Source organism: Artemia sp. Qi Xiang Cuo, chromosome 3, assembly GCF_049724085.1.
Source record: "Artemia sp. Qi Xiang Cuo chromosome 3, ASM4972408v1, whole genome shotgun sequence".
Taxonomy (NCBI): domain Eukaryota; kingdom Metazoa; phylum Arthropoda; class Branchiopoda; order Anostraca; family Artemiidae; genus Artemia; species Artemia sp. Qi Xiang Cuo.
In genome coordinates this window covers 10,648,903-10,663,939 of record NC_142796.1, presented here as the reverse complement: position 1 = coordinate 10,663,939, position 15,037 = coordinate 10,648,903, and the positions used below count along the sequence as shown (strand labels likewise).

The window sequence follows — 15,037 nt, the reverse complement described above, 5'->3', positions numbered from 1 at the left end:
CCAAAAAGTTCATTTTTTTAATTTAAAGAAGAGACGGCATCCTATCAAGGTGGTATCCAGGGGATTTGGTATTGATATATAATATTTAAATGATAAGACATAGATTTTTTTAAAAGCAGAAGTTCAAATAATTCAATTTTTTTTTATTTAAATCAGAGACGGTATCCTATAAAGATGGTATCAATAAGGGGGCATTGGGAGTTATTATATTTAATTGATAGTAACTTGATTTTTTTTTATCGAAAGCAGGGATGTCAAAAAGTTGAAAAGTTGACACAAATGACACTATTTTCGTGAGTTATACTTGATACAGCACTTGCAGAATTTTATCATTCAAAGGGAAAAGGACATATGTGTCCAATCTGGTTTTTTCCCTATTGATGAAACGGGTTTACTTTGAAAACATTAATTTTTATGTACCAGGTATATTCACACTAAAACGAATCGGCGTGACGAAATGGATGTCGATATCCCCACCTAACGTTGAACTCGAGTAACAATGGTGCCCTTGGTCCAGTACCCAAGTTACATTAACAGGCCAGGTCATAATAACACTTTTCAATTTGGGAGGTTCAAAGAGGAGTCTATGACAGTCATATGACCTCAGGGTGCCAGATGTTGCAATTTTCTTAGGTATCAACGTTGGCTTATGATATTCTATATCCCCACAAAGGATTACCAAAAATATGCACAAATTTAACATTTTTAATATTATCAAACTCTTTTCAAAGCTTTGAAGAAAAGCAAAAAAGTCTAAATTCCCTTAACTATGCTTGAAAGCTGTTTAAAAAAGAAATTCTTTGGAGATTTCCATAGAAATTACCATAGCAAAAGCTTTGAGCCTGGGTGGGGGTCAACGAGGAGTCTAAGTATTTTGACCACAGGGGATTTATTGTTGAGACTTTCTTAAATTTTGTAATTCTTGTGAGCATTTGGAAATGAAAGCTTAAACTCAATAACTGATACTAAGTGTCCTAACATTTTGGTTGGATTAAAAGTGACGAACTAGGATGAACATTTCAATATCTTCCTGGAGCTACTTCAGTCTGCATATCATTTCATTTAATTACACTTAAAACAGATGAGCTTTTCATTTTCTACATAAGAAAATATCTGGCACTTCACTTTTCTTCATAGCGAATAAACAATTAAGTGTTTTTTGTGTCATTGGAATTAAAGTGTTCTCATGTGAAGTGTTCATAATGTATTTTTCAATTTGATAAATTTAATCCTTTTAGATACAGTTTATAATTTGACCGATATTAGGTATTTATCAGTGTATAATTTAGAATGAATCACCAAAAGAAAAAATGAAGAATATCCAAATGAGCAGACAAAAGCGATAAAAAAGCAAAAGTTCAGCTTTAGCCTAAATGAAGTATATTCTATTAAGAAGCCAAAAAAACATTTAAAATGTATTTTTTTTAAATTGTTATTAAAAATCGGTTTTTAATACAAAAAGGCTTCTTAAGAATCCAAAATACCAAAAAAAACAATCAATCTCAAAGTCTGTCCCTTTTAAACGTTTTAAAGGTGACAAAACAGATATAGGCAAGGGATGTTAAGAAAAAAATTAAGCTTCTAATTCCAAAATTATGCTAAATATTTTTACCCACATAACTGACGAATTTTGTGATACGGTATTTGAAATTTTATATGCAGTAATGCTCGATGAAAAAAACTACTAATTTTGATAATTATTTATGTTAAGAATACATAGCTAATAGGTACTTCAACTACTCGTATTATACAAGGGTTCTGAAACGCTACAGCTATTTCGTTTCTACCAGATTCCTACTTATCTTGATGAATAACGAAGAAGACCAGTTTCCAGCCAGCGACTTGTGATTTTTTGAACTCATGAATAGGCTCGAATCTTTTGTAAATTGAAGCTGTGATTTGAGAAAGACTGCCGAAAACATTAATTTGTGCGGTCGACCTTGACGGCGCCGGCGGAACACCGGCGACATCGGCCCAGCGGCGCACCAGCGGCGCGGCGCGGCGTGCTGTTTTTTGCCCCGCCACCGCCGGTGTTCCCTCATCGGCACGGCGCCAGGGTCTGCCTGCAGCTATATGTAAAATTCTTTAGATTGACTACTGAAGCCGTTAAATCCTTTTATTAGCACCATGCCAAGCCAAACCAGACTTGGAAGCTGCCTTGTTTATTATGACTCCCCCTCCCTGTTTAAATACACCATCTTTCGTATATGATGAAGTAAGTTTTATACCACTTAATTCTGTGTTTTCTAACCCTGGGTGATATGTTAACCATGGACAACTCCTAACAAGTTCAGTTCAAAACGCCTAAGCTCACCAGTGAAAATGTCACTACATTACTTTCCTTTCAACGATGTAACATTCCATTAAACAAATTTTCAGTTATCAAAATTGTTTGAAGCCCCAAGAAAGAGAAACAGTCCCCCTCAGCGCAAGAGGGGAACCAGCAATTTTTTCAGAATAAACACAGAAGTCCTTAAGCTGGCTTACGACTAAATAGCAAAGAGTCCCCAGGATCTCCAGTTTAATCGAGGCTTTTATAAGCCTGAGCCCACCTTGATCTGCGATTTTTAGCACTAGGCAATGCACCATCTATTAACCAAAATCGACGTCTTGCACAGGCAAACCCCCCCGAGTGAAGGGGATGTGCCACTCGAGGCAGTCCACAGTTGCATCAGAAAATATACCAGAAAAAGCTGTTAGATATTAACGAAACTTGGTGAGAACATAGAACTAATTACTAGTTATGTCCTTTCGTAATAAGGGTCCCATCAGACACTTTTAGGGAAGGAAAGGGGAGGAGCCCTTGAATTCTTGTCCCTATCTTGAACCTCGAAGGGTTTTTCCCATGGCAACCGAACTGATAGCTTCTGAAGGCAACTATAAGAAAAAGCTATCTAGTCGGATTAGGTTCGAACGTTCGCCACAAGTATGGAGAAAACAAATTTTTTCGTTCATTCTCGAATAATTACGCACTGATATATGCAACTACTCATAACGTTTGAAACTAAGAGAGGAAAGGGAATAATGAAAGAAAAATAAAATAAAAAAGGTGAGAAAACGAGGATTTGTCAGCCAGTGGCAAAACATGAAGAACAAGAACAAGCAAATATTTCGACAAGGACCTCCGCCAAGTCGTCCTCAGTGCTAAAAAAAAAAACAAAAAAAAACGAAAAACTAACATTTCGAAGTCTACCCGACAAAACCAGAACAGACACTGAATAAAAACAAGGCAGGAATCAATGAAAAAGGATTTGCCAAGATGATAGTAAACGAAAATGAAATCAAATCACATAGTAAATGAAATCACACAGAAAAAGAATGACAAAAAAGCTCAGAAAAACTGTCAGTTGTGAACAGATGATTAGTTAACTAGTCTGCAATATAGGGCTTCCCTTTTGGAGATGGAGGAAAAGAAAAGACATCTAGAAAGAAGTGCTTGATTTGACAGGCTGAATTGCTCCAGTAGTGCTGAATTATACACTAGAAATGGTGTACAAATACTACTACTAACAACTCACTGCAGCCCCAAGCCGTCTGAGGTCAACACAGCTACGTTCACTCCTCCTTCATCAAAAGCTATCCAAAGCACCCTCCTGAGAAGTTCAGATTTCCCTTAGATTCCTCCTTACGACGTCCTCCCACCCAATTCAGGGACAACCTGCTTTCCATTTCGCCATAGATGCATATAGGCATATTAAACAGAATAGTAAAAGATCACTTTCCGAACAAATCTACATATGGTAGGCCATCACTTTCGGGACAGTTTTTCACAACTGTTATGTTTAATAGGGCTATTTAACCAATATAGGTTACTGGGAGTATATAAAAATTAAGTAATAAAAGTGATAATGTTTGAACCAAAAGTAAAATAAGGATTCTATTGATATGTTTATAGTTAACTATAAGGATATATATAATGGAACAGGACAGCCTAATTAGTCTTACTAAAAAGATGCTTTCGTAGGTAAATCACTGAACTAATGATTTGAAGTGTATATTCTTAAATAATTTTCATAATGTCTATATTACTGTATAGCTTAGATTTATGGCAGTTTTTGTCTTCCTACAGCAATCAGGAAAGTTAAAGTTTCTAGAGCTCCATAAGGATATACGACTTCACCCATTTTCTGCTGATTTTCATACACGTTTCTTAATTTCAAACTTGGCGCCCGCTAACCGTAAAACTACATAGCAATATATGGAGGTCTTTTATATTACAATGAGTTTTTTTTTAATTATCTATTTCCTAATTTCCCTTTCCTAATTTCCTTTCCTATTTTTTAAAGACGTATACGATTGTATGTAACTAATTAAAGAACCGGATTTCATTTTTAATGTCTATGCTATTTATACAAAAATCTTTCCGGAAAGTGATTACCTGCCTCATGCAGGACAACCTGAAAAGCAATTGTTTATACTATTATGTAATCACCTGCTAAAATTTTTCATCAGCTTCCTCACAACGACATAAATAGTACATCTGGAGCAATTCAACTTATTAAATAGAGCATAGCCTTCCAAACATTTCATCTGCTATTGATATAGGCTTATATTTGTCTGTGCAGAGCATTCCATGTGCCTAAAATGGCTCAACTTACAGCCAAAATTATCATATCTACAAAAAGCCATGTTTTTTTCTAAAAAGAGAGTTTATGTTGAAAATATAAAGAACTGCCAGATAAAAGTAAGAAAAGTTACGCCCTAAAACCCCCTAAAGGTTCTAAAATTGTTCCTTCTGGCACCATTTCTTGTGTAACACAAATATGACCGCTATATTATGTTTGCCCTTCCGAGTCTTGGCTCTTTCGTGTGACATGTTTTCTCAAAATGGAAGTTTCCGCTGAACAATGTATAGAAGAACCAGACAAAAGTAAGAAAAGTTAATGCTTATGTAACTCTAAAAAATCAAAATTCTATAAGATTACTGGTGCTAATTTGAGACCCGCCGCCAAAAATTCAAAAATTATTCCTCCTAGTATCATTTCTTTAGATTCGTGATGCTTAACAGTGAGGCTCTTGTGTTGCACAAATACGAGGTCTGTTCAAAAAGTATAACGAATCTTGAATTTCCGCGGGTTACGTATATTTTTTTTACGATTTTTTTGTGGCGTCATGTGTATTTTTTACGATTTTTTTTTTGTGTCGTCATTTTTTTGTGGCGTTATAAATGAGATACTCATGTATCTCATTTATGCCGAAGTTTCGGCCATTATGAATGTTTAGATAATTATTGACAGCTACTTTTCTTGCACGTGTTTTGGCTCGTTTTCTATTGTCGACCATTATAAGAAATGGATCAAAGAATCCGTATCAAAATTTGGCCAAAAACAATACATTAATAATGCCACAGCCACCGTATTCCCCAGATCTAGCCCCCTGTGGCTTTTTTTTTGTTCCCCAAACTGAAGACGCACATGAATGGACGACGCTTCGCTAGTATTGAGGAGATAAGGACGGCATCGAAGATGGAGCTGAACAAGATCACAAAAACTGATTTTTTGAAGTGCTTTGAGGATTGGGAAAAACGTTGGCAGAAGTGCATAATATCTGGTGGGGATTACTTTGAAGGGGACAAAATACATATGATGAATATATAAATGAATATCTTTTTAAAAACAAGAAATTCGCGATACAAATTGAATAGAACTCGTATAGCTACTGGATCATGATTGCCATACTGAGTCTTTACTATTTCAGTTATCTCATGAGTGTAATCTCAAATGCCTTATGTATAGGGAAGGCTTTGGATACCTGGAAGACTTGGGGTATAGATAATCTCTGTGCATGCTTTAATGCTGGAATTTTATAATAGGTAATTCTCACTTACCCTAGGTTCACACAGATGTTCACACAGGAGCGAAATTCGCCCGTCGCCGCAATTTAGTTGCCAACTTTGGCAATTTTAGTTGCTTCGTCAAGCAACTACCCAGAGTTGAAAAAAATCCAACTTTTATCGGGCAACTGAGCAATTTTTCGAGCAATTTTTTCAAAACAACAGCAATAATGTAAGAAACAAATAAAAACGATCAAACTAAAAAGTTAATGATGGCTGGCAGGTTTAATAAAATTATTTTTGAAAAGAAGAAAAAGAGACATAAAAATGCTGTTTTGGTCCTGAAAGCATGGGAGTAGGTGTCTAGAGCGACAGAATTACCAGGTGAGAACCATTAGCCTATGTCAGTGTGGGTCCACCTTTTTTTGTTACTGCAGTTGCAAGAAAGGCATGTAATATGGCACAGTAAAGTTGCTGAGACCCTTGATAAAATTTCTTTTTTCCTACTGTTTATTATTCAGTCTATTGGGCTAAAGGAGCATAGACCTAGGTGCTTCTGAGTAGAAGCAGGATATTAACAACTTATTTCTTACTGTACATCCTGTGCTATTGGACAGTATATCTGCACTTTCACCATAGGGGTTGCTTCTATTTTGTTGATTTAGACAACCATAACCTAGCCTATTTGTTCTTGATGTGCTGACAACCAATCAAGCATTCTGTTCAGTCATAACAAGAAAAAATAGAACTGAGGTCTATTACATTATTTTTCTTACTCATCTTATTACATGGTAAAGGTGCAGATTAGCTACCACTACAGTATAGAGTGCAGAGGTACTACCCAGTAGAACCAGGATATACAGTAAGAAGTGAGTAAGAAGAAACATCATTCTGATCCATTTCAACCATGCTCTTTTAATTTTGAATATTTTGCGGGTAAAAGTTGGACGACGTAAAAATCCTGTGTGAACATAACGGCGACTAAAATTGCTCATCGATGCAATTGACGAATATAGCCTATCGCATCAACTGCTTCTGTGTGATCCTAGAGTTACAGTTCTAGTAGATTATCTGGATAATTATTACAAAAAAAATTCTGATAATATTTAGACCATTATATTAAATATGAATGGAAAATATCCAGAGGTTGGAAAATAATTATCAATTTTCAAATATATAAACAAATCGAGGCAAAAGCAAAAATTTAAACGTGACGAACTATCACTATCAAACAAGTGAACAGCTTCTAATAAAAGACAAGGCAGCTTTGCTTACCCCATCGTCAGTCTTTTAAAACAATTCAAAATTGATTTAAAAAACATCAAAACATGAAAAAACATACGAAAAAGGAATCGAAATTGATTTAAAAAGGCCAAATATACCTTAGATCGGTGGTAGAGGCTAAGTTGGTTAATTCAACGGCTGACAAACCAAAAACCCTATGTACTGCCTCGCCAGGTTTCGCATCTCCATTTACACCAATTTGAACCGCTATCTCTTGAGCTTTAAATGTACACTCCCGAGCTTTGTGTAACATATCAGCCTGTAATAAAAAACAAAAAAGATATTCAGATGATTCCAAGTAACCAACCCCCCTCCCGCGCTAGAAAAATAAATGTCCAACTCACTTTTATCTTACTTTGATCAAACAGTTCGTTCCTATGAACTGTTTGATCATGGTCACTGTTCTGACAATACATACAACACCTTCAATATAATCAAAAATGTCCCCATACAACTCAAACCAGCAGTGCTCCCCCATGCTCACAAAACTCAAGCACAATTTCAATATGCTAACGACAACGCAATCAAAACATTACACAAAATAACCATAATTAACATTCACCAACCTTATACAAAAAACAAACAAACAATTTATACAAACCTACCTCCAAAGTATCCAAAAATGTTCTCGCGCAATTAACAGTATTCCCTTAAATATAAGTCAAGATCGCCTCCTATACCACACCCAAAACATCAAAATTCAACACAACACAAGCTAGCAATAGAACTGAAAGGGTTTATAACTAAATTTAACACTATAACTTTAATCAGCCCAGTGATATTCACCTACATACAACCGCATCAACAACAACCCAGAACAATTAAAAACTACACAAAAATAACCATAAATCTTAATTCCCACACAACTGGATTAAGTAGTTCTGAATTACAAACAACCCAACACACAACCTAGACAACACACTACATAACACTACCTTAAATATTAAAAAAACTCCTACACAGCCCAATCTAGTAGCACTCATCTAGATACTGCCCAAAACAACTTTCACCGTACTATCCATAACACAATTCAAATAGTACAGAATACAACTTTAAATACAACTAAATCAACAAGGTTGTGTTCTCCAGAATGCAATATAACAATTTGAAAGAAAGGAGTGCGATATGAGGGGAGAGGCGAAGGGGAATCCAATTATGTTGGATTGAATAGTATGGTAGTTGTGTGGCATGGGAGTTTAGTTGTGGGAAGTGAGTACAATTACTCATACAAAGTAGTTGCTGTTGGTAACTACCCGCAACCACTAGGGAATAAATAACAATAATAAAATAATAAATAAATAATAATATAATAATAATAAATAATCAACAAAATAGAAGGAACCTTCTATTTTGAATAGAAGGAACCTTTACTGTGCCACATTACATGCCTTTCTTGCAACTGCAGTAACAAAAAAAGGTGGACCCATACTGACATAGGCTAATGGTTCTCATCTGGTAATCCTGTCGCTCTAGACACCTGCTCCCATGCTTTCAGGACCAAAACTGCATTTTTATGTCCCCTTTCCTTCTTTTCATAAATAATTTTATCAAACTGGCCAGCCATCATTAACTTCTTAGTTTGATTGTTTTTATTTGTTTCTCCCATCTTTGCTGTTGTTTTGAAAAAATTGCTCGAAAAATCGCTCAGTTGCCCCATAAAAGTTGGATTTTTTCAACTCTGGGTAGTTGCTTGACGAAGCAACAAAAATTGCCAAAGTTGGCAACTAAATTGCGGCGACGGGTGAATTTCGCTCCTGTGTGAACATCTGTGTGAACCTAGGGTTACTTACAATACACCTAAAATAACTTCAGGAATTAAAACTACACACAGAGTAGGGTCAAGTATAAGTTAATCGAATTAACAGGTGATATGCTCGATTTTTGGAGATGAAAACCTACCGGCTAAACTATCTGGTACAGGACTTCAGTCGCTTATCTGATACATCCCCAAGGAAAACATTTCGGTGGGTTTCAGGAAAAAAGCACGTGAAGCCAAATATCACCGTCAAGCCATCCCTTATTTCTTTATGGATCTTCTTTCTTTATAACGTCGTCATAAGGAGCATACTGGGCTCTTAAAATAACGTGATCGCACTAAATGGAAACATACATACCTGAATGTAAAACTCAGCAGCGTGTGAGAAACTCTGCATAATCGATGATAAAATTTTCTTTGTATCATGTTGAACAACAAAGGACTTCCGTGAACTCTGATCAAAATTAAGGTGCTTTGAAGAGCTTGACTTATATGTCTTTTGAAACAGCTGAAGGTCGCTTGCTGACACTTTTGGGGAAGATTTCGCTGCCAAAATTTCTGGCCCAGCTGCTTTATTCATAAGGTTTCGTAAACCTAAAAAGTTCAAATGCAAGGAGACAGGTTTAAAAAAGATGTATATATGAACCTTTCAAAAAAGGCCAAACAGTTGAGCTGCCCAAGAGAACAATCTAATTACCAAAGATCGGCCAAGTTGCTAGGAAAAATCGGGAAATGGTAGAAAACCAGGAAAATATGCTAATGACTGGAAATTTTAACAATTTGGATAGTTTTTTGAAAAAATGTAACAAATTTTGAAAAAAAATATGTATAATGATTGTAATTTTCATAACAATATTTGTCCTCAAACGATGCAACAGCATTAGATTAAGTAAAGCCCCAAGTGCTTAAATTTTAGTTTCAAGCAACCAAAACTCCCCCCCCCTCTCCAACCATGACCAAATTCCTGGACGAAACCACGATCAGAGGTAGAACACTGGCAGAGATAACTTAAGAATTACAACCTTAGTGATTCTAAAAATTTTGCTTGAGTGTCCAACACAATTAGCTTTGCGAATCAGCTTTTCAGTCCTATGCAAGCTTTGATGGCAAAAGTTAAAGTTAGGTTAAATAAGGTTATAAATCTCAGAAATGGGGTAAAAACCTAACCCAATCTAATCAAACCTGTCACCATCAAACCTTGCATAAAACTGCAAAAGCCGATTGGCAAAACTGACTAATTCCAAAGAGGAAAAAAGTTATTTTGGACATACATCAAATTCTGCGCAATAATATTGGAATGTGCTTTGATAATATGTTTGTCCCTGATAACGATATTTATTGTTATAACACAAGACAGGCTGATGATATTAGGATTCTAATAACATACCCAGCACGTTCGGAATTCTCATTTTGCGTCTAGGACCCCAAAAATTCCGAATAGTGAAAATACTTCTACTACAACTAACAATTCATGGCAACACCAAGCTGACAGAGGCAAACACAGCTATGGGTGCTGCTCCTCTGCTCCGACCTGTTCAAAGCCTTTCTTTAAAGCCTCCCATGAAGTTACCTGTTTTTCGTTGGTCTCAGATGTAAGAAAGTAATTCAATTTTTATTAATACAAATAGTTACAATATAATTTCGACTCTGGCCAATAGAGAGTAGAGTTCTATGCGTTGGTTTAATGAATACGTAACCGAAGAGAAACACAAAGTAATACGAAAATCTTCAGACAAAAGCAAGAAAAATCAAGAATACAAGCATTAAAAGGCCAAAAAGAAGAAGAAGAAGAAAGAACAGAAAAGGAAGCCCAAAAGGCTATCCCAGCGTGAGCATAAATCAAACCAAAATCAAAACCAAATCAATTATTCGAAAGTCACCACATCCTGACAAGGAATGATCAGGACACACAAACATAAATACATAAAACACGCATAACGCTTCGGGCGCCTCCAGCTTCATTAGACATATTCCTTGTCTCTATTTAAATTACAAAAGAAATTAATTGCAAAGACGGTTAACAACTATTAAATTTGACCTATCATTTGTATCCCAGCCACAATATAAGGATTTTTCTCATGGTTCAATCATTGATTAACATAAATTTGTGAATTAAAATTGATTGTAAGGTCAGATTTCTGATCGAATTATGTTACACCGACCGACTGTTTATCCCCCCCCCTCCCGTGTGTAAGGGGCTAGAGTAGCAACGGGGATACAAAACGCCAAGCGTGTTTCGGGCCTTGGAAAGGAACAAGTGATGTGCTTCTTCTCTGGAGCCACCAGTACAGGCTTCCTGAAGCCTTTTCCTGGTATTTGAAGAAATTAAACAGCAGCAAACATTATAGGGCGTTATGACATTCGCAACTTAAGGAATGATGCCCCACCAACATTCGTGAGTTAACTAGAGAAGCTGGCTTAGATTTCCATTTGACATTCACGACTTGCGGAAAGCTAGAAGACCGATAATTTTGATTAACAAATAAACGTTCAGATGGGGACAAACAAAACCTTCAATTTGAACGTTTCTTTGTTTGTCGTAGAAAGGCAGTGTGGTCTGGGAAAAGGATACCTAGTTTAAGGTATTATTACTGTTTTGTTTATTTTGTAATCAACAGCTTATGGGGATTCGGCATCTTGAAATCAATTTGCGAGCCTTAGTGTCGACTGACCATCTCAAAGACAAAAGAGTCATTAGTGATTTCTCTCAGGTGACTAGCCACCACCATTAGCTATGGAGAATCTATGGTTTGACTATGAACTGTGATTGAAAAGACGATGACTACATACCCTGTGTTTGCAAGGTTTTGAATCAAAGCGGGTAGCACGAATTCCCACTGCTGCGAAGTTGCTTAAACTATAATCCACTGAGCTGGATTTCCTGAACTTTAAAAAGGCAACTCTGCACCGTTATATCGAGAAAATAAAATTCATATTTTCTACTGACGTACGTTTCATCAAAACTGAATTTCTCTCTCTCTGGCACAAAACGGAAGAGTTTAAAGGTTTTTCTAAGATTTCTGGGAAAGTAGGTACCGGCCTTAAGTTTTCTGTCGTTTATTCGGATCTATTATCCAAGCTCCACAAGTTCCCTAGAATATCCCTAGAATGTGGGATTGAACCAAACAATTCGTAGCCCTTATTTTACGACATGAGGTCACCCTAACGAAAGATTGAGACTAACCTTAGTTGACTCCCCTAGAAAATGTGCAGTATATCATGCTCAACCTTTCGAATAGCCCATATCTCAGAAACATACTTGACCACTTTCATTACCCTGGCTTCCAATATTCTAATATTAGTTCAAAGACTTAACCTCCTATTGTTACTAACTTATTTCAACTGCTAAAAAACTCTGCCTTGGCTATTCTACATTTTACGTAAATGAAGCCGTGGACCTGATCAATTTTATCGTTGCCTAACATCATCTCTTTATCCTTATTTATCCCTAGTCTAAGCAACTTAGTCTTTTCATCATTTATTTTTGAACTTATTCTATCATCTTAACCCTAAACTCTCAAAACCTCCACAAATTCAATTCTTCACTAACAGTGTTATCTAAGACACTCGAGCCATCTACACAATCTAACTGTAAAGGACTTTTTGCTTTTTATTTGACACCATGCTCTCTCATAGTCTGTGCCGTATGTCTTTGGTCACAGTCTATTTAAATAAATTATATAAAAGGGGATAGTGAACAACCGTGCTTAATTCCTGACTCCAGACTGAATCTACTACTGCTTTCACTTTCTAACTTAACCACAGCAATATTATTCGTAGCACTAAATACTTCAATTTACTTATCTGATAAACCGTACAAGGATAAGAACTTCACTAAAACTTTTCTATCAGCTGAATAAAAACCGCATCCAGGTTTTTTGTATGGAGGAGGGATTTTTTCAGGAGCGAAGGGGAGGGTGTGAAAAAAGCTTAAAAAAAACAGCGTCAAAAATGTATTTATATCCAATTTTCAAACGTTTTTACGATTTGGACACAAATTTCAAGGGGGTTGAAAAACCCCTAGTCCAATAAAACCCCTAACCCCTGGTCCAATGATTCACACTTCTCCCTTACCAACCTAAGAGTGAAAAATTGGTTGATGCCTCCTCTCCTCTACTTAAAATAATACGTTCTTTATACGTCTTTATACGTCGTTTATACGTTCTCTTGAAACTTTATCCAAAGCCTCCCTTAGTCTAATAAGTTGCATCATGCAACATAGTTTGTTCCCTATATACATCAAGCAATCATCAAGCATATCAAGCATCAAGCATATCAAGCATCAAGCATATTAAGCATCAAGCATATCAAACATCAAGCATATCAAGCATCAAGCAAATCCTTCTGCAGTTAGTATACTCACTCCTTAAAAAGGCTTTAATTAAAGCTTCTCAAAGATTACTAGGTACTTCCTAAGGGAAACAAATATTCATATTCTTCAACATCTTATCTGTAGCTTCGTAACCACTACATTCAAAAAATACACTTAATATATATACCATTTCACAATTATATATTTTCAATTTAACAATATATATCTATTAATTAAAAAATTCATCAAACATATCTAGGAAAATATTAATCTTGAAAATAGTAAACTGAAAATACTGAAAATAGAAAAACTCAAGATGAAAACTGAGAATAGTGAAAATAGTAAAACTGAAAATAGTAATCTTGAAAGAGTAAACCAACATGTGGTCAAACTGAAAGGGGATCATAAAGCATGGGATGAAAATTATGTGAAGTCTCATGAAGTTAGGTTATTTGCTGCAATATTCGCTTTTAAGTTGTACTACAAGGATGTTAATTCCCCTGGGAAACTAAAATTTCTTGTTGGCAACTAGAATATAATAATCTTGTAAAAAACTAAACCCAGGCAATAATAAATGGGGAGAAAAAAGGGGGTAACACACCTTGGATGGCTTCTTCTTCCCAAAGTAGTGCAACTTCATCATACAAATGAAAATTCAGAGCAACGAGACGAAATAATTCAGTTTTGTCTACACAGTTTTTCTTAAGAAAGTGGATTAGCGCCATCTTGAAGTGAGGTTGTCGATCCATACCTTTGCCAAGTAGGTATTCAAACTGTTCATGGTTGTAAAGTATGTTGAAAACATACGACATCTCCGAATATCGTTGAATACCAGTTAGCAAACGAACCTTAAAAAAAAGGACTTTCTCTGGATAATTGTTGACTTTCTCAGCTTCATAATCTCAATTCTTTCTCCGAGTGGTGAGAGGGTTCTCTTTTCTAAATTTTCTAATATATCATGAGATCACTCAAGAACACACTACTTTTTCGAATACCCTCTCACTTCTTTCATATACACCCTTGCAGGAAAAATACCCCTCTACGCTGGCCAACTTTCAGTGGAATAAGGATCTTCAGGTGCTTTTTAATAGTATTAAAAAGGACCAGTTATGCACAGGGACTATTTTATTCTGGTTCAATTTAAAATTTTGTGAATTTGATCGGCTCTTTCTAGTTTTAAAGTACAAAGAATATCAAAATAAAAACAATTTTGACCCATAGATTTACTCATACCTGAAAACCGCTATTTATGAAACTTTTCTTGTTGTTGCTTCAAAATTATGAAAATTTTAGGGCTGTATAACATTTTGGTAGTGTCACCACAGCCATAGAAATAAAAATAAGTACAGCTAATTCATTAGATTTGACAACGCCTTTCGTCCGTGGTATTTTGCAAGGCCATACCCAGATTTTTTTCGGGGGGGGGTTACTCAAAGATTTTTTTCGGGGGGGGGGGGGCTACACAAAAAAAACTAAAAAAACGCATACAAAATTTGTTTATATCCATTTTTGTTACGTTTTTACGAGTCAAACAAACATTTCGGGGGGGGGGGGTTGGTTTCAAACCCCCTAACCCCCCCTGGATACAGCCTTGGTATTTTGACTCAATTTTAGATTGTTTTTTGTTAATTTGATTGGCTCTTTCTAGTTTTAAAGCGCCAAGAATATCAAAATAAGAGCATTTTTGAACCATTTTGGTTTACTCATACCTGAAAACCACAAAACCAAAAATTAAAAATTTTTCAAAGCATTCCTCGCATCCTTACTTCAGCGAAGTTCAACCAGGACTTTGAACCAGGACTCTGGTCCTGGGCGAAGTTCAACCAGGACTCTAGTTGAAGTTCAACCAGGACCTGGTTGAACTTCGCTGAAGTAAGGATGCTAGGACTGCTTTGAAAAATTTTTAAATTTT

General features: G+C 35.9%; 1 protein-coding gene across 2 annotated transcripts in view; it reads right to left on the bottom strand.

Moving 5' to 3' along the window:
- Nucleotides 1-15,037, bottom strand: part of LOC148953752 (spatacsin) — a 121,859-nt gene that overhangs the window by 20,730 nt on the left and 86,092 nt on the right. For both annotated transcript variants that reach the window (XM_089108467.1, XM_089108468.1), the window contains 3 exons: nt 13,727-13,973; nt 9,172-9,407; nt 7,156-7,316 (listed from right to left, as the gene is read on the bottom strand). In XM_089108467.1, coding sequence (XP_088964593.1) covers nt 7,156-7,316; nt 9,172-9,407; nt 13,727-13,973 — 644 coding nt within the window. The remainder of the gene's footprint in view (nt 1-7,155; nt 7,317-9,171; nt 9,408-13,726; nt 13,974-15,037) is intronic.